The sequence below is a fragment of the Thunnus albacares genome, chromosome 6, assembly GCF_914725855.1.
Source record: "Thunnus albacares chromosome 6, fThuAlb1.1, whole genome shotgun sequence".
Taxonomy (NCBI): Eukaryota; Metazoa; Chordata; class Actinopteri; order Scombriformes; family Scombridae; genus Thunnus; species Thunnus albacares.
Genome location: NC_058111.1, coordinates 30,083,401 through 30,103,892, shown reverse-complemented (window position 1 = coordinate 30,103,892; position 20,492 = coordinate 30,083,401). Strand labels below are relative to the sequence as shown.

The window sequence follows — 20,492 nt, the reverse complement described above, 5'->3', positions numbered from 1 at the left end:
CTGTAAGAATTTATTTGGTAAAAAAACAACAACAACAACAACAACAACAACAAAAAAACAGTGGAAAGTTTGGATAGAAAATGTATCAGACGCAGGCTCGTTTCCATACCTTAAGCGTAAGTGAATTGATAGGGGCGTCGATTTCCCTTTCCATCACCCACCCCCACCCATCACCCATCACCCATCCCTCCCATCACCCCCCCCTCCCCTCCCCTCCCCTCCCAGCCGGTGGCTGCCTCAAGCTGTCAGGGAAGGAGGCTATAAAACAGAAAGGGACGGGGCTCTGTGGAGGCTGCTGGTACTGAGGAAAGACACACAGCACAGTTGACCAGAAAACCTCTGTCTGACTGAAACTCGGATGATTTAAAACAGTGAGGACCTTCAGCTGATGACCACGGACACTTGGATATAAAGAGGGAACTTTACGTTTGTTAGGGGACGTAATTAGTGGTTTCAAGCCGACAGTGGCTTCATAAACTGTTCGACAACGGAGGTTTGAGGGAAACATTTCGTGGAGAGAAAGAGACTGACGTTTGGGATGCTGGTTCCGCGCGCGCTCCGCTCCGTGCTGTGCGTACTGAGCTGCGCGTGGCTGCACACCGGAGCGGCCTCGCGGCTCAAGTCTCCCGCTCTGCCCATCCAGTCAGAGAGAGAGCCGCTGCCCTCCAAAGGCTTGTCAGGTAAGAAAACCAACATGTTATCATAACTTTGTTTTTTGTCTTAAGTTTTTATTTATCTATGGTGCAATTGTGTCTGGTAGGCAACAGAAGGAGGAAGAGAGTAGCGAAACTCCCTTCAAAATGTGTAAATTTTAATGTGACGAGTCACCGGCACGTTGGGTCTCTGACTGCAGAGTAAAAAGCTACATTTTCTACGAAGAGGAGCTAGTCGTCAATTCGGTTTACACAACAAACAGCATTTAACGGTTATAATAGCAATAATGTCATGCTTCAGAAGTCTCTGATATTTTCGACCCATCACACATAGAGGGGGGCAGCAGCGAGCACAAGTAGGTTTACGTTGACTAATTTAAAGTCCTGATTTTGTCTAAATTGATGCTGTGTTTTGCATCATAATTATGCCGAATTGCAGTGAGCATACTGGCATTGTTACCAGTCGAAGTGTAAGTATAAAATGTATTTGTTTTATGCAGAAAAACAATGAAAATTTAAATTATCAGATTTTCTCACGAAGTTTGGTGTGTTGTTCTGCAGGCGGGTACCGGTGCCAGGTGAGTGACCTGAGTTCAGCAGCCTGTAAGCTGCAGCCTGCAACTTTTAAAACGTATCTAGAGTTAGGTTCAGTGGTCTTAACTTTTCCCGCTTTACCAGCATGCAAGCAAAATTTTGTCAATTCCAATGTTTCCTTAAGTAGTTAAATGTTCCTCTAAACTCGAGCTGCTTCATGTGTAAACTAGCGGCGACTATCTGAGTCATAACCGCAATGAATGCCATTTGATTCATGTGTAAAAGCCCCTACGTACAAAGCTCACTGCGGTTTTTATAAGGTAACTACTCTGGAGTTCAAAACTGTGGGAACTCCACAGCGCCGTTAACGTGTAATTCAACGTTGGAAACTGTAATCAATCGACTTTCCATTACAAGCATTGGCTCCTCTGAGATGATTTATTTCAGATGAAACAGAAGTGGCAGGCAAAGCGAGCGGCTCACAGTTTGGCTCTCTTTAACTGGACTGGACTGTTTAAAGTGTGTAGTCACTGTAATGAAAGAATAATATGAACCAGGTTGGTAGCAGCGAGAAAGGCAAGGCATCAGCGGTGAAGTTGGCGAAGGGTAACATCACGTTTAGTGTGTGTGTGTGTGTGTGTGTGTGTGTGTGTGTGCGTGCGTGCGTGTGTGCGTGTGTGTACACTCAGACAAGGGCGCTCGCCACGAACACTGCATACAGGCACTTATCCTAACCAAAGATCACTATAATATTCCTGTAGTAACTCAGCGTGACTAACACTCAATTATGATTTTAGTATAGTAATAATAACACTAAAAGCTATTGTTATCTCCTGTAACGTCAATATACAGTGCAGTCACTATATATTAGAAAAGTGATATTCATTGTTTTGGCTCTACTCCAGCACACTGGATTTCACATGAAACCATAACACACTGACATTTAGCTTTAACAGTGTTCGAGGGTGTTTACATCCACATTGGCTGAGCGGGATTGTCTACAAAGGTCTGTAATTTCTACAGAGTTCAAATGGTGTGGATGTGAACCCTCAAATTAAAGCACAAAATCAGCACTTAAACACCATAGTCATTGTTTCTTTTCAAATCCAGTGTGTAGAAGCACAGAGCCAAAAAAAAAACTGCCCTACCATGTATGGCTTGCACTGATATAATCCTTTTAATATACATCATGTCTAGTGTGTTTTTGTGTGAGCTTATAATAAATAGTACTTCATACTATTTTAATATCCAATTGCTTGCTTTCATGTAGGATTTATAGTATGTCTTCAAAATTTGTTTAATGGCTTCTGAAAATCTTTTGGAATAAGGCTTGGCTTATATCTTGTACATTTCTGGGAACCTCTGATAATCTTTCAGTGGAAAATTGAATGTCTCCCATGCCTGTGCATGGATCATTTAAATGAGAGAGGATGCAAGGTTGAGTCCCAAAACTCATGAGGCATCCAGGAAGTTTCGGTCGCCTCCAACATGCCTGGGCAGTGAGCTGTGCAAGATTTATTTGTTGTTGAATATGGAAATGGGTACAATGCTTCACTCTGCATAGTTTTTCATCCTGCGGTCTGACACTTAATGACAGTTATTTCTTGCTCTACAATATCAGGAACTTTATGTAAGGCAGAGTTCAGCTCACATCTTTAAATGTGATCATTAAAGCAAGCTGCAGCTAAATTCTAACATAATTAAAAAGGACAAACCTCATATGTAGTCATATAATTCCACTTAGTGTCTAATCAAGACAGCCTCTGGTTTGGAAAGAGCCAAAGAATTGTGATCATAATCATCCAATGTTTGACCCTGAAGACAGCCATGTGTAATCAGCAGTGTTTGTATTACAGGATGCTCATTCGGAGGTCGATTCTATTCTCTGGAGGACACATGGCACCCAGACCTTGGGGAGCCCTTTGGCGTCATGCATTGTGTCCAGTGCCTCTGCGAACCTGTAAGTTTTTTCTCAATCTCTGTATATATCAATCTCACTTAACGACGAGTTCCAGGTGAATTTGTAATCAATTCTTGCCCTAGACATAAACTGATATATCTATTTCTCTGGTGTTGTGCAGCAAAAGAGTCGTCGCGGCAAGGTGTTTGGGAAAGTAAACTGTAAGAACATTAAGCAGGACTGTCCGGACCCTGACTGTGATGATCCCGTCCTGCTGCCAGGGCACTGCTGTAAAACCTGCCCTAAAGGTAATCAACCACTGACCCACGCTTACTTCCTGCAGCTCGAAGGTGTTTGCTAAAATGTCTGTTTAAATTACTGCAAAAACCTTATGGGAGAAAAACAAAAAAAGTATTGCACTCAGTTGTCGATCCCTCCTTTGTCACAGTAATGGCCTCTTATTCACATGTTTATTCTTTGTTTTAAACATACCTCTCTCTCTTTTTCTTCCCCCTCCCTGTCTGTCTTCGTCTTTCCCAATTGCTCTCCTGGGTCTTTAGCTTTTTTCTTTTCCTCCTGTCAACTGGTTAGTCTTAAAACAGCTGTTGGACACAATGAACAGGTCAATTGATTTTCCGTTCAGCTGGCTCAAATAGACATTTTCTCTAACCAGCCACAACCAAAAGTACCACCCATCTATTTAGCCTCATTCACACATTGCCACTTACCTTGTCCACACACTGCTGCACATACAATTCCCTCTATTAGAGAATTAGAGCTCCCCTGCACACGCTCACACACTCACGTGCACACACACACACACATACACACACAGGGTGGGTCCTCATGCTGCGCTGTTATTCAGCAGATTTGGGTGTTTTTCTACGCTATGTGTCTGGTAATGGAATGGAAAGTAAAGGTAAAGCACTGTGGCCTCCATCACTAGGACAACACTGTGCTGTGTGTGTGTGTGTGTGTGTGTGTCAAGAACTGGACAGTGTGAGGGCTGTGTATGTGTATGTATGTGTGTGTTGTGGTCAAGTTTTAGGGAAAAGGTTGAGTGTGTTTGTCTTAGCTTTGGCACCAACGCTGCTGGTATGTTTGTGTAAGTGATGGAAAATGGTGTGTGTGTTTGTGTGTTTATATATGTGTGTGTAATGACTGGTGCACCTGAGGATACAGTATTGCTAAGTGGGGAGAAGTGAGAGTGACACTACCCAGAAGCCCTCGAGCGTGCCCAGTGGAGCAGAGGAGTGAGGGAGTGAGAAAGGAATGATGAGATTTGAGATTTGTGGGTGGTGTGTGTGTGTGTGTGTGTGAATCAGACACCAAGAAAGAAAGCAGACAATCCAGCCGAGCTCCTCAGAATAAGCCGGGGAGAAGTAAAGTTTGGTTGACTTAGAACCATTGTGTGGTTTTCTTTCTCGAGATCATGTCAGTGTATCTGGATTTGGCTGAAAGTGCAGCGCTGTGTGTGTCACTGTGTATTTGTGTGTGTGTGTGTGTGTGTGTAAAGCAGTGAGGTCTACTCATTACATCAGGACGCACAGCAGTTTGTGTGGAACAGCGGGTCATTGTTGGGATCGCACGCCAGTGTCACTCCCAATTCTCCTTAAGCTCCTCAGCTGCAAGAGACTACCCTGGTTAGTTACTGCTGGCTTAGAGAGAGAAGAGAGACTTCAGCCTTCAGTGCTGTACTGAAATTGGTGTTCTCTCCTGCTAGAGTTCCTTCTTCCAGTGTCTGGCCTTCCTAATGTCATTTTGACCTGTTTGTCACACTCCCTCTCTGACTGGGCTGCTCATGTGCGCACATTTCACACTATCTATCCATACTCCAAACATAATCAAGGGGAAAAGAAAGACAGACAATTCTTCAGTCTCATCTGCGCACCAGACTTTGGAGAGCTATGTAGCAGAATGTGTTTTGAAAAGTTTGGGTTCACTTGGTTTATCTTTCCAGACACCGAAACAGTCTCAAAGTCAGGCACTAAAACTCTTTATTGGAAACCAGAAAACCACTACTGCTAATAGGGTTCCTACCAGAAAACTATAAAAACGACAAAATAGGATAACTGCAGCTATCTCTCTTTAATTAACTGTAAAAAAAAATCTTTCCACAGGTGATGATGACAAGAAACAGACAGACTCTGTGCTGGACAGCTTTGAGTATTTCCATGAGAAGGGCAAAGGGAAGGAGGATGACCTCCACAAATCTTACAATGATCGATCCTACCTGAGCTCTGAGGACATGGGCCCCGGAGAGAGCCGCACTGGTGAGTATGAGCACTGACAGTCAGACACACAGACCATCAACACACACATATTAAGACAGTGTGTTAAAGAGTATAACATAACTCAGTGGGAAAAATGACATAATTTATTGGGTCTAAATACAACTGCAAGAATAACTCCAAGGTTTTGCAGTCATGCAACACTTGTACACATGCAATTACGCACACACACAGTACGAATGATCAGTACGTATGAACAAGCCTGCTAAACATGTCTTAATATAGTAAGTACCTATCTAACCGTCTCTCCTGATTTTTCCTACAGACTTTGTGGCAGTGTTGACAGGGGTGATGGACTCATGGCTGCCCACCTCCAGTGGTGTTGCCAGAGCTCGTTTCTCTCTGAGCAGAACCAGCCTGGCCTTCTCCATCACATACCAAAGGTAAAACATTTTTGTGGCATTGTAGTTTCCAAAGGTGGCACTCTTCTCTTCAGAATTTCAAATCAACAATTTGTCTATTATTTGAACCACAATTTTGTTGTGTCAGTCAGCATAAAGAGGCAGCAAATGTATATGAAAACACTGTTATTAATCAAATTATATTAATCAAATTTCTGTCCCTTTTTTTAAATTTACCTCCCTCTTTCCTGTTTCCAGAATGAGCCGTCCCAGTAAAATAGTCTTCCTGGATTCAGATGGCACGACTGCTTTTGAATACAGAGTCCCCAAGGGACAGTCAGACATGGTAAGGCACCACACAAATAGAGAAACATCACCTCTTGCTTCTGTTAGTGCTCTTTTTTATTATGTGTGCATGGGTGTCTGCGTGTTTCCTGAAAGAGAGATGAATGATGAATCACCATGATGAATGCTCTGACTCCATGACTCTGTGCTCAAACTCTGACTCCTTTTCCCATAACTCACTTTGCAATAATAAACAGCAGCACGCACACACATACAGTGACACTGGCTTTCTGCTTCAATGCTTCTTTCTAAACATTACAAGCTCAGTCTGATTGCAGCAAACATCAACAATCACTCACTCACTCACTCACTCACTCACTCACTCACACTAAAGGTAACATCAGGGCAAACAGCTATCAGATCAGAAGTGTAGAACACTGAGTTTTAATAAAAAGGCAGATATCCTGATAAATCAGTAAACCAATATGTCAGTGTAACAGTAGTACCCATGCATGCATGTCCACACACTCCCTAAGGTCTGACTTTATCACTACACATCATTTCCTGCCAAAACACACATCTCCTCATTCCATTTCAGGCCAAACACTCTGCTCAGCGAGGCAGGAGCCCCCTAAATACAGGTCCCAGAAATTGGCCTATTATTATTTTTAGATAAATGTCAGTGTCAAGCACCAGAGGACCTTAGAGAAAACACTCTAGCACAAAAAAGGAACACAGGGGGATGAGGGAGTTTGCTGGAGCAAAACTTTTGGAAAGAGAGAATTTTTCACATGTTACATCACTGCTTAGCAGGGGGACAGAGAGTATCGCTAATTAAAACGGAGATTACCCCTGAACTCTGAGTTATGAGGTGCCGGCACACTGCCACATATCTTCCCTCCTCTCTCAGGGAGAAATAGGAGTTTTATGTTGAAGGTTTGCAGCCTGGGGTTGAGTGTACAATCACATGGTTTGATGTATTCAACAGATGTGCATGTGTTGTGTGTATCTGTTTGGATGTGTTTTTGTGTGTTTGCCTAAATGTGCAAGAGAAGTATGAAAATGTTTGAAAATCATAGCTCAACTATGGTTTGTTGTCCACACAGTTTTCACTGCAACCATACTGCAGCTTACCTGCCTGTGTGTTTGTTTGTGTGTGTATAGATCTGTGGAGTATGGAAGAACCTAGCTAAGCCTCTCCTGCAACAGCTGCAGTCGGAGCAGATGCGCATCAGCATGACTACATCGACAAGCAGACAAGAAGAAGTAGAAGGGAAGATCATCAAACACAGGGCTCTGTTTGCTGGTGCGTGTTTGTGGGATATTATTGCATATTATACCATATGTGTATAAATGTGTTGTTTCTATTTTTTTATGTAATCTTTCCTTTAGACATGTTTATGCGTTTGTCTTTGTGTTGCAGTATACAATAAACTCAATATTTACAAAGCAGGGGAGTTGTATATCTTCTCATGTAATCTTAAAAAGCCTTGCATGGATTAATGTAGCTAAAATGTGTGTTTGTTTATAGAGAAGTATTTGCACAGGCCTGTAAGAGAATACAGATACTCAGTACGATAATGTGTTTTATGTACAGAGACATTCAGTTCAACGCTGACATCGGAGGAGGAGAATTCAGGCATGGGAGGCATCGCCATGTTGACGCTGAGTGACACAGAGAACAACCTCCACTTTATACTTATCCTTCAAGGCCTCATCAAACACAAAGACAAAGGTGAGAGGGGGGAGACAAAGGGGGAGAGGGGGGTTTGGATGAGCAGAAAAAAGAAAGAAATATGTTTTGGGATGACAGGAATTTAATCCTTTCTGGAAAAATAAAGGCTTAACAAAGCCACTCTGACTCCAATCATCCTCTGGGATCTCTTGGCATTTTACACCGTTGCTTTTAGGTGCTAAAACCTTCTTAAATCTGGGGATCAATGTTGAAGTGGTGGCATTAATAACAGACATTAATGAGAAAACTTTCCCTCATTCCTCAGAGCCTCTTCTGGTGCCTATCCGGGTCCAGCTGATGTATCGCCATCACATCCTGAGAGAGATCCGAGCCAACATCACCTCTCATGTGAGTAAAAACACATGTTAACAAGGGTATATCTTGTGACTGACATGGGCTTTTCAAAGTGAACACCGAAAGCTGTCGGTTGCCATATTTTATATTTTTATGTTTCCTGTATTTCCCAGACATGTTTTGGAAAAGCTGAAAGAGCGAATTACACTGTGTGGCATTGGAATTAATCATGCAAACTGCGTTATTCATCATACTGGTGGTTGCTGACTAATTTTGAATAACAGTGTAATATCAGAAGCTATCAAAGATGCGAGAAAGGGGAAAGAGTTGGGAAAAAGTGTTATCAGGGACAGACTAAGAATTAAGGGGCGAGTGTGGGAGGAGGAGTAGAGTTGTTGTCGGTTAGGAACATATGACACAGCAACACACTCACACTCCTGGTCCCCCCCACCCCTCCCGCCTCCTCCTCCTCCTCCTCCTCCTCCTCCTCCTCCTCCTGCTCTCGGAGACGGATGTGGTTCAGTCACCACATCCTAGCACTGTTGTCGCCACCGCTCTGATCTCAGCTAACTAACCCGAGACGTGACAAGAAAAATGGATGGAGAGGAATAAGAGACAGGAGAAAGTGTGTGTGTGTGTGTGAGTGTGAGACAGAGAGAGATAGAAGAGTTTTTGCAGGAGACAGATGTGAGCGAGGGATGAGAGACAGAATAAAGAGGGAGGGAGGAAGAGAGGATGGACTGCATACACACTCCTCACACATGTCAGTGGTTAGTGGTCTGTGGGCTGAGATGGATAGAGGGAGGGAAAGAGGGAGGAGGAGTGATGAAAGGCGGGTCTGTTTTTAATTCTGCCAGGAATTGCGTGAAGGGCCGATGCGCCTCTTTTGAGCCTGGAGGTGAGAGAGAACGTCCGTGAAAAATATGTGAAATGTTCAGCTACAGCCACATGACCCCTCAAAGTGTCCTTGAGCTAGACGCTGAAACCCAAAGTGCTGACTCATTTTTTTTTTGTCAAGCCGAATAACAGAGGCATGTAAACAACATATTGCACATATTATGAAGTTTAAGAATACGAGTTCCTTAATTTCTTTGTCCCCAAACTTGCGTAGATAAGCAAACACGTTTCATTTTTTAATATTTTTAAATGTGTGAAAGCATTTTCTGAGTGACTAGCAATCCAGACAGTGTTATTGATTTACACAAGACTCCAATACATCATTTTCGCACCTTACTTCCCTCTCATTATTCTCTTCATTCATTTTCACAAATTTAAGTCGCCTTCCCTCTGACCAGCCCCTTCTCCGTTCCAACTCTGTTTTGGCTCCTCACTGTGTGGATTTATGGTACATGTATATTTATACTGAACTGAGGCCCTGAGGTCATAAAAGTAACATTTCTTCAACGCGCTCGTACATCTGTCCTATTAATCCAACATTTCTCAACGTCCTCAGCAATCCCTCGTCCTCCTGGAGTCTAGTCTGTCTGCTTAAAATTAAACCTCGCTCAGTATGAAACGTGTTAAGGCAATGCAAGCCATATTTTTTCGCCCCAGGGTTTTAAGTGTGTACTTGTGAGTGGGGGTGATTTTAAAGCATGTGTTTTTATGTAACACCACTTTTTGTGTCCGTAATGTTTATAACTTTGCGATGCCTTTGTGATTGCTGAATTAATCTTATCATAAAGAGATTTTACTGTCCTCCATCCTGTTTGGCCCTTTGTGCTCTGGTTGTTTTTATTTAGTATAAACCAAAGTTCATTTTAGTTGGAAAGAAAACACTACTTTTGTCTGTCTTCTAAATAAGTTGGGGTTTAGTTACTTTGGTAACATGTCAGTGTTGTAACAAAACCACATCAACAAGATCTTAATGGCATAATGTGACATTTTCATCTCTGGTATTGAATAGACGCTTGTTTACAATGGGAGAAAGATTCTTACTCACCCATTTGTGGACCCAGATAAACCAGCATCTCAGCCTCAAGCTAACTATTTCAATCTGTGCAGGATCCAGACTTTGCAGAGGTGCTGACAGACTTGAACAGCCGCGAACTCTTCTGGTTATCTCGTGGTCAGCTGGAGATCGCCGTGGCAACCGAGGGTCAAGATCCCCAGCAAATCTCTGGCTTCATTACTGGCAGAAAATCCTGTGACAGTAAGTTTCCCCCTCACAATCAAACACCTTTACACAGGTGAAATTAAATCATCTTTTCTTCTACATGTCTCTTCTCCACATTATTCCAGCGAGTTGGTACCATACACTGTAAAGACAACAAATACTGAGGTTGCTAAGAATGTGTTTTGCGTTGTAGTTCGTTTGTGCTAGTCCATCTGTGGCTGTTTTTGTCATTCTCCTCTATAAATACTTGTTCTCCCTCTTTTTCTCTCCATCCTTTCAAGTCTTATCGCTAGGGGAAAACCATGTTTATAGACCTTCTGTTTAAATTGGTGGCCCACCAAGACTGTGTATGCTTGTCTCTGTGTGTTTGTGTGTGTGAGAAAGAGAAAGAGGTTTCAGGAATGTTGTGGACAGCCCAATTGTCTGAAACCGTTAAAGCACACACATGGTCTTTTCATGAGACACATACTTAAACATGAACATTGAACATCGAGGTGTCCAACACGCTTTGAATGGCGCATTGTCTTAATGCGCACACACACATGCAAGCACAAACAGACACAAATATATATAAAGTTGTTTTTCTTTTAGTCCAAGTTTTAAACACACACACATGCACACACTCTCAGACCGACACACACTGGCGCTGCCAAGGTCACAGTCTGCTGGACCTGACTCTCCATGCCGGTGTTCCAGTGCTGTGATTAACAGCTTGACGTTATGTGTGAAGAATTCAAACCCAACACACTCCTTTCCCTCTCTTTCCTCCTTCTCTTTCCCGCTTTCTCTCATTCACAGTCTCTCCCTTCATGTCTCCATCCTGTCATCTGCAACCTCTCTTGTGTCTCTTTGGCGTCGTTCCTCCTCCTGTCTTCTACCATTATTTCTGTCTCTGTGTCATTCTCAAATTGTTCTCTGCGCTTTTCTCATCTTTCTCTGTTACTCATTCCCTCCTGTCCTCTCAGTTCCTCAGCTCGATCTTTTTAAGCCTGCTGCATTCAACAAGGGTTACCTCATTCTAAGGCTTAACCTTGGGTGGGTTTCTGTGTGTGTGTGTGTGTGTGTGTGTGCCAGACAGTACAACAATATGTATGTTCTTGGCCCAAGGTCTCACAGACAATTACACAAGCAGACACGCCTCCTGATTAGTGGTCCAATTGAGTCTGTCCCCTAAATGACTGTTTCTCGGTGAAGGGATGGTGTGGCTTGGATGTGTGTGTGGTTGCAGGACGTGAGGGAATGCAATGTGCCCCCTTCTTTCCCCTCCTTCAACTTACTAGCAAATTTAAACATGACAGAAATCATTGCCTCATCTCGCATGCTGTCAGGCTCTACTATGGTTTAAGGGAGGGAAACTCCGAGGGGAAAAGTGATGGTCTCAGATAAGTAATGTGTGCAGGAATGTGCTCTAAAGTCGATTTTTGATATTAATCTGTCTCTGTCTGGCTCAGCCATCCAGAGTGTGATGTCCAGCGGTGATGCATTGACTCCGGGGAAGACAGGAGGTGTTGGCTCCGCTATCTTCAACCTCCATGATAACGGCACACTGGACTACCAGGTATCTGCATTATTCTTTTCAGTGCAGTTATTTGATTATATGTCACTTGAACCTGATGGTGGAGTATATTACTATAAATAATTTACATTGTACTTAAAAGTACTTAAAATGTTACTTTAAATGAATTTGATAGTCTTTTCAATAAAAATCACAGCAATAAAACAGGAGAGAGAACATAAAAATCATCACCAACAATCAACCACTTCCTCCCCTTCCTTCAGGTTCAGGTTGCAGGTCTCACCAGCGATGTGGTCGGCCTCACAATTGAGCTGAAGCCACGGCGGCGTAACAAGCGCTCGATACTGTACGACCTAACGCCGGAGTACAACAAGGGCACAGGCCAGGCGTCGGGCAGCTGGAGTCGTCTGGAGGCCCGACACATCCACATGCTGCTGCAGAATGAACTCTTCATCAATGTGGCCACGGCTCACAACCAGGAGGGGGAGCTGAGGGGGCAGATCAAGGCCCTGCCCTACAGCGGCCTGGAGGCACCCAGACATGGTATGGAGTTTCTGAAATATGTGGAATTTAACAAATGTATTGCTTTCTAAATGTACTGCAGATATCTATATAAGTCTTTGGAAGACTCTAACTTAGCTCAGAAATGTCATGGAGCTTTAGCATTAGTGCTACATTTTCAAGGTTAAATTTTAAATCCATACATATATCTCATCTAACCATTTTCTTCATCCTCCAGAGTTGCCCATCCCTCTGGCTGGCCACTTTGTGTACCCACCAGTAAGAACTGGTGCTTCTGGCCACGCCTGGGTGTCAGTGGACAAGCAGTGTCACCTTCATTATGAGATCATCGTGGCGGGCCTCAGCAAGACTGACGACCTCACCGTGAACGCCCACCTCCATGGGCTGGCTGAGATCGGAGAGCTAGAAGACAGCACCACCACTCACAAGAGGCTGCTGACCGGCTTCTATGGCTCACAGGTACATCATTGTACACACACATAGAAATAAATGCAACTATGTGCACACATGCCCACAACCACACCGAATGTACACCCAAACGGAAACACACTCATGTCCCCTTTTCTCTCCTCTCCTCCAGGCTCAGGGAGTGTTGAAGGACATCAGCGTTGAATTGCTTCAACACCTGGACCAAGGAACAGCATTCATCCAGGTCAGCACCAAGCTGAACCCCCGAGGAGAAATGCGTGGACGGGTATGTACAGATACTACAATGTGTCCTATACTTCTTGCTTTTTTGTTGTTTTGTTGTTTTTTAAAATGTATTATTAAATTTGAAGCAGTATCCCTGGTCAAACACTAGGCATGGGTTGGTCACCTAAAAAGTTTAATTCATCTGCATTTCAACAAAGGATTTTAATGTCCTAAAAGTTTTAGAATTCCTGGTGTGATTTTTATTTCTAAAGGTATTAAAGAAGCATTTAAATATGAATATCAGCAGTTTCAACACAGAAAAGGGGAATGGAATTTAAACCCATATCTACATCCATACGTGACATACAGCTCAGCCACAGCACGCAGTTACTTACCCACGCAGTTGGTTTAGTAAAACACAACTGTTTTACTATTGCATGACAACCATTTACAACTATAGTGCTATAAACGCTAGCAGAGCAAGCTAGTCTCTGACAGCACCAAGCCATGACTCGGACCCTGTGATTTGTGATGCTGAATACATGGACAGAGTGGTGGAATTTGATCATAAAATTGGTAAAACTGTAAAACATGGAATATTGTGGAATTTGCCAAAATGTGGATGCAATTTATAAAAATCAGGGTTTTTCCCTTCCATTATGAGTGTTTTTTTCACAGCGCTTAAGCTGAATGAACAGAAAAAACTATGCTGAGTCAGGTTTTGGTGTTATTTACGGGCACGCTGCTGCAGCTTCTGTCCTCTGTATATGTATCTGTGTTTCACCGAGGGGAGGGCAGGGCTCAGCTCCTCCTCCTCCACAAACACACAAACACACACACACGCGCACAAACACACACACACACACACATACACACACACACACACACAGCACGGCTAAGTCCTCCAAACAACTGAGGAATCAAACAGCTAAATTTAGAGCAGAGCAATATCCAAACAACTACTATGAGTCAGGAGAACAACTGTTCTGTATGTTTTGCCAACATATGAATGTGAAGCTCAGATGTGAAGCACTTTAAAGGATGACATTTTTTTTTTATGACTGTATTGAAGCACTTTCTTTGATAAAAACTAGTGCAATGTTGTTTTACATGACATTCATTGATATTAATTAAATTTTGAATATTCTCTTATTGAATTGTTGAAAGTATATTCATCCACCTCATAATTAGATACTCTTTCTGATGACAAAATGTGCTTAAATCGTAAAACACAGAATAAAAAAAAATTAAAACGGAAAACACAGAATTTGGGAAAAAATAAAACGAGATCTGGAAAAAATTCCGACGGATTTCACACAGTCCTACATAACACAGAGGGATTAGAGCATTTTGTGCTCAATCTTTGGCCTCTGTAAATGGATTCATTATAATACAGGAACAGATTTTAGGGCATGAGCTAATATTCAAAACATTAAAATGAATATTAAATTGAGAAAGTGCTTTAGAATTTTAAAATTTTCTCACTTTGCACTTTCAAATCTCAGAAAATGTTTTTGAGATTTTAGGACCAAGCCAAGAAGTACCGCTCTACCTTAAGAAAGGCAAAGCAGAAAAAGTGATTAGATTAAAGAGGAGCAGTGGAGTCCCCGGAGGCCTCCTTTAACCATCTGAGTGTTTATGTGTCTGTGTGATTGCTCACTTAGCGCTCACTAGCCCACACAAACACACTCTTTCACTGGCAGGTGCTGTCTGCTTGGACAGACTTTGTTGAAAAGTAAAAGTTTTATTGGGTTTCAGAAACACATACACACACACACATGCACACACACACAAACTAAGACCACAGTTGCTCACAAACCTATTTGCAGCTCTGCAGGTGTAGTGGTTGATGAGCTCTTTTAGGCAGCCAGGTTATAACAAAAAAGGTGATGACTCACACATACACACACATGCACACGCACACACACACACACACACACACACACACACACACATCAGTAGAGTCCAGCTGTTTTAATAGCAAACAGGGCCAACACATAAACAACCATCTGCTCAGGAGCACAGAAATGTTCCATTTAGGAACAATTAACAAGTCAGCTTGACACCAGCCTCAAATCAGGTGTGGCCAACAAATTACTAATGTACTCACTTCCCTCTTCTTTCTTACTCTTGCTTCTTTCATCCCTCTCTCCCTTTTACCTCCATCTATCCCTTTCTTTCTTTCTTTCTTTCTTTCTTTCTTTCCTTCCTCTAGGTCCATGTGCCAAACAACTGTGAGTTTGGGACCAGGGGGGATGTGGAGGAGGCTGAGTTTGACGACCTTTTTGTGAAAGACCCCGAGGAGCTGAAGAAAGACCCCCATACCTGCTTCTTTGAGAACCAGCACCACGCTCACGGCTCCCGCTGGACGCCCAACTACGACAAGTGTTTCTCCTGCAGCTGCCAGGTAAAAACAACAAACACCAAGGCAGCAATGAAATGTGTCTGTTAAATGAATTCATTGATGTTTTTGAAGAGAAACTAAGAAATACATTTGTAAGGAATCAATATTGTATTTTATCTTGTGTCACAAACTAAACTTACTCCTCTTCATCTCTCTCAGAAGCGAACTGTGATCTGTGATCCGGTAATCTGCCCGGTGCTGACCTGCTCCCGAACCATTCAGCCTGAGGACAAGTGCTGCCCGATATGTGATGGTGAGGTTTTTGTTTTAGTTGAGATATAATGTGTGTAATATTAGACTGTGAAACAGTGTTTTTATAGTAGTTATGCTGCTGCGAGTTCTTGGTTGTGAGCAGATTTTATCGTTTCGGGTGAAGTCCCAAAGTTCCTTACAGTAATCATAAAGTTGAAGACTAATCCTTTTTATGTCCCCATTTCCTTTTTCCTGTACAGAGAGGAAGGAGCCCAAGGACATGAACGCTCCAGAGAGGGTGGAAGAACATCCTGAAGGTAGGAACTAACACTCCTGTCTGACTTAGTTTCTTGCTCCCTCCCTCTCTTTGTTTGATTTGATTTGTCTCTAAAGAGTTCTTCTCTTTTTCCTTTTATCTCTCAATACAGTATCCCTTTCATTGAATCTCCACCTACTGTTAAAAAGTTAACTATAAATCATTTTCTTGCCAGTTGTCCTCAGTAACCTTTTCTATCCTCTTTCTGTCTCTCAGGTTGTTACTTTGAAGGAGACCAGAAGATGCATGCCCCAGGAACTACATGGCATCCCTTTGTACCTCCCTTTGGCTACATTAAATGTGCTGTCTGCACTTGTAAGGTAAATATACATCAATAAACCCACTCACATCTGGTTGGCTTTACTTTCCATTAGCCCTTAATGGATCATTTATCCTGTATTAGACTCAAAGAAATTGAGGCATAAATTTCTCATCAGTTCATTCTTGGAAAACGTTCAGACTTTTTAAATGGAAAAAGCACTAAGTCAACTGTATTTGGTGCTGGGAAAAAGAAAATAATTGCTGCTAACCTGCTGCTAATTCTACATTATGTCTTTAGGGGTCAACAGGCGAGGTACACTGTGAGAAGGTGACATGTCCGGTGCTGACCTGCAGTCATCCTGTAAGACGGAATCCCTCCGACTGCTGTAAGGAGTGTCCGGATGAGGAGAGGACCTCTGCAGGCCTGGAGCACAGCGACATGATGCAAGCAGATGGCCCGAGACACTGCAAATTTGGCAAGAACTATTACCAGAACAGTGACAACTGGCATCCCTGGGTACCGGTGGTAGGGGAGATGAAGTGCATCAACTGCTGGTGTGATGTAAGTATTGTGGGAGCTGAGAAATGTGACCCAAGTGGAAATATTGTCATTTCAGAATTTTTATTGACATATACGTATATCTGGTTGTCATAAAAATGACCCAAAGGTAGCAAAAAATTGATTCATTGAACTAAAGTTATGTTTTGGGAAAGAATACTGAAATATTTTCTTTTCATGAAAGCACAAAAATGATGAGTCACAGTTCATAACAAGTTCAAACTAAATTCTTTTAACATAACAAAATAAAATTGCTTTGATAACGATCTGAAGTCAGCACTTTAGCAAATATGCTCTACTTGTGCACAGAGCCTTTTTATCTCTGCTGCTCTAATTAGTTTTATATGAATAAAGGGTCAAATGGCTGTAATCTGAAAGGTTTGTATCAACAAACTCAAAGAGAATCATCACTCATCTCTGTTGTTCTCCCTAAGCTCTACAGAGCTTTTTAGCATCATTCAGTTCATTGTTTTGGTTTTATGTCCTGTAACTTTACTGTTTTGGTTCACTCTCACCAGTCTCATTAACATTGTTTCCAGATGCAAAAGGCAGCTTTTTTCAGCGTATAGTGTACAGTGGGTTTCACTGAACATAGTGGAGCATCTAGCCGCTAACTAGACAGTTATTTTCCTCAGCAGTTGGTGGAGACCAAAACAGAGCTAAAAGGAGAGCCAATATTGGACTTACATTCACCAGATAGCCAGAAGAATGTTTCCAAATGCATAAATATGTAACTGTTTGCAAACACAGTCACCATATCGACTTGAATAGATGATTAATATAATAAAAACAAAAAAAGTCTAACAAAATCATAGTTGGTACCTCCTGTCATAGTGGAGGGAACCTTGTAATCTGCAGTTCAGATGCATGGCGTGTTGCTCCCTGTGTCATATTGTGATATGTCGTCTTGTCATATCTCCTCGTGTCTCTTTCACCTGTACCGCTACATTTTGCCTCATTTCACCAACCCTCCATCTTCCCCTATTATTTTCCACAGCATGGTGTGACCAAGTGTCAAAGGAAGCAATGTCCAGTACTGACTTGCACCAACATCACCCGCAGAGAGGGCTCCTGCTGTCCTGAATGCCTTGGTGAGCAATGAACACACACAAAATGCACCAGCAGGGGTTAGGCTGATAGGTCTGACCAGTCCTGTGCGATGGAGGTTCCTCACTGAATAGAAATATGTAATAATCTGTCAGATCTGCAATGAAATCTTTGTCATTAACTAGTGGAGTGCCTGTTTGGAATGGGCCGAATAGCTTGGCCTCCGGCTACTACTTCAACGCATAGAAAAATTAATACAGTTGATGTGAGGTGTCAATGGGGAACAACAACAACATGAAAGAAACTAACATTCTATTATACACAGATTATATAAATAATAAGTACTCTAATAGTAATAGTAATGTTATTTTCTAATTTCAAGTGGCCTAAAATAAGGGCTGCATTTAAAAATAAAATAATGTGCATCCTAAAATAAAGTGGATCGATCATATTGGACCCTTAGATCGTTCATATTTTCTGTGTCTTCAGTTCGGATTTGAGTGAGTAGATTTTTGCAAGATTTGTGCTTTGTCTGTAGTGGCGCTGCACAGTTGTCACGGTCTTAGAACATGTGAGACAAACAGGTTTTGAACTGCCCGTGAAAAGTATTTCCTTCGTTTTACACACGTAACTACAGTCACTGTATGTTGGGCTCTGAGCTCTTCCAAAATGTGGGTGACCTACGCTCAACACTGTACCTGAACACCTCCTGTGTAAACACAATGGTTCACTCACTGCTGCTGATATGCGTAATGTGCTGCTCACGCTATGTTTGCTCAAAAGATTTGGGCTTTGTCTGTAGTGGCGCTGCACAATTGCCACAGTCTCAGAACATGTGAGACAAACTGGTTTTGAACTTCCTGTGGAAGTATTTGCTCCATTTTACACACGTAACCACAGTCATTGTGTATTGGGCTCTGAGCACTTCCAAAACGCAGGTGACCTACGCTCAACAATGTATCTGAACACCTCCTGTGTAGTCACTCGCTGCTGCTGCTAATGATCTGCTAAATGTGCTGCTAACACAATGCTTTCTGTCTAGACATGGGTTAAGAGTGTCCATTCTTGACTAAAAGCAATGTTTTTGCTATCTACTTTTCTCTTTTTCAAGCACTTTTCTCTGACTCGTGTCACACCTTGTCTCTGGTTTCTCCCTGACCTGCTGGAGTCAGTTGGCAGAGCTTTGAAGCTCCGCCCTGGCCCTGCACAGTGCAGAGTGGCTCGCTGGTCATTGGTTTATTCATAGTTTATTAATATTAAACATATTGCATGTCCAAATTGTACCAAATTTGACACCGCACTCCCTTGGGTTCCCAGCCATACATCTGCCAAGTGTGGAGTCGATTGGATGAATGGTTCAAGAGATATGTGTAAGGGAATACATACAGACAGACATACAGAGATTCCTTCCTTTAGTAGAGAGACAAATTCATTCAGTCAAACCTAAGGAGATTCAGTTTTGTGAACTTTGATCCTAAATGGATTTTTCTTTTATTCCCCATAGATTCCAAAGAGGAAGATGACCTGATGATGAAGGCTCCAGACAAAAGGCGAAGCTCGAGACACTGATCTACCCCACCTTTACCCAGTTAACCCTCCTCCTCCCAGATGGACCCAAACCCAGAGCTGCACATTGGGTCTTCTTCCCTCCCTCCCTCCCTCCCTCCTCACCTCACACCCACCCTGTCATCAGCTTCAGGATTGTAATGAACAGAGAAGAGCAGAGACGGATGAGTAATAAAATGCAAACAGAAAATATTTCCAAAGACTCGTTAAGTGACGGGATGAAGCAATGGAGAGGACTAACCAGACTTTACCAACCTGCTACCGTCTGCTTCTTGCCTTCCTTTTTTGCTGGAATTTCTTTTTGCTCTTTTTTTTATCTTCTCAATGGACAAAAGACATAGACGTAGATATAAAACACAGCTGTTCAGTGGGATTGTTTAGCTGTTGTTGTTGAAAGAGGTTCAACTTGGTTTTAAGTGGCAAACGTTGGCAAGAGTTGTATTTCATTGACAGGGCTTCTTTTTGAAGTAAAGCCATAGCTACTGAATGGAGAAGTGAAGAAAGTGTTGCTTAAATATGTGTGAATGTGTATGTGTGTGTCTGGATGTGTGTATGTGTGTGTGTGTGTGAGATTTTTTTTAACCCGTAAAGATACAATTAATTAGCAATACACACGTAAATCACAGTAAACTTACTGGATGGCAAGGCAGGGTTCAAAAACTGTAAAAAAAAAACAAAAAAAAACAGTGAAAACCTGGAAAAGTGTCTCTTCATCCAGTCTGCTACATTCTTTTCTATTAAAAATATATTTCCACTCAACTGAACCAGTCAAAAAGTATCAATCATCTGCAGTAGGCATCAAGATCAGTGTTACTTCACTGGGAGAGAAGCTTGAAGTAGCTCAGCTGGTTGTTGTTTTAGTACAATACTAGCAAACACAAGCTTTGTCTTCACCTCCTGTTGATCTCATTGATCTCTGCTTTGGTTGTTCCTATTTCTGTTTTGAATTAAGTAATATTTTATGAATTTTTCTATCATTGTTGTTGATGAATATGAAGCTGGTTTGTATTTTGTATTTATTGAATGGTGTGGAGACAAAATAAAAAAAGATGTTTGTTGGTAAAAGAGAGAATGCCTGTGGGTTTGTTTTGGATGCAGCTACTAACCAGCGTCCCCTAATAATCCCATCCCTCGCTCCCTTTTTTGCATTTATATCTTAGTTTTTCATCTCCAGTCCATGGGATTTTCCACTGTGTTGCTGTCTCTCTCTTTCCATTTGTGTTTCTCTTTCCGCTCACTTTTTCACATATGGAGCTGTGATTAGAGGGATGACGAGCCAGATTGACCTGACTTAATCTTTTACTTTTTGTTTCTTTCTCCACTTTTC

At 42.2% G+C, this 20,492-nt stretch overlaps 1 protein-coding gene across 1 annotated transcript; it reads left to right on the top strand.

Moving 5' to 3' along the window:
- The first annotated feature begins 264 nt into the window (after positions 1–264).
- On the top strand, positions 265–20,234 carry chrd (chordin). The gene is made up of 21 exons (XM_044355201.1): positions 265–680; positions 3,044–3,147; positions 3,269–3,395; positions 5,208–5,360; positions 5,644–5,761; positions 5,978–6,065; positions 7,169–7,310; positions 7,602–7,739; positions 8,005–8,087; positions 10,038–10,185; positions 11,601–11,707; positions 11,929–12,208; positions 12,405–12,646; positions 12,768–12,881; positions 15,036–15,227; positions 15,384–15,477; positions 15,677–15,733; positions 15,949–16,052; positions 16,292–16,555; positions 17,550–17,643; positions 19,104–20,234. The coding sequence occupies exons 1-21, from the start codon at positions 539–541 to the stop codon at positions 19,166–19,168; spliced, it is 2,856 nt and encodes a 951-aa protein (XP_044211136.1). The 5' UTR covers positions 265–538; the 3' UTR covers positions 19,169–20,234.
- Positions 20,235–20,492: the final 258 nt, after the last annotated feature.

Coding starts and splice junctions, on each gene's coding strand:
- chrd (XM_044355201.1), top strand. CDS start 539: ATGCTGGTTCCGCGCGCGCTCCGCTCCGTGCTGTGCGTACTGAGCTGC. Junction 6,066..7,168: donor CCAAGGGACAGTCAGACATG/GTAAGGCACCAC, acceptor GTGTGTGTATAG/ATCTGTGGAGTATGGAAGAA. Junction 12,882..15,035: donor GAGGAGAAATGCGTGGACGG/GTATGTACAGAT, acceptor TCCTTCCTCTAG/GTCCATGTGCCAAACAACTG.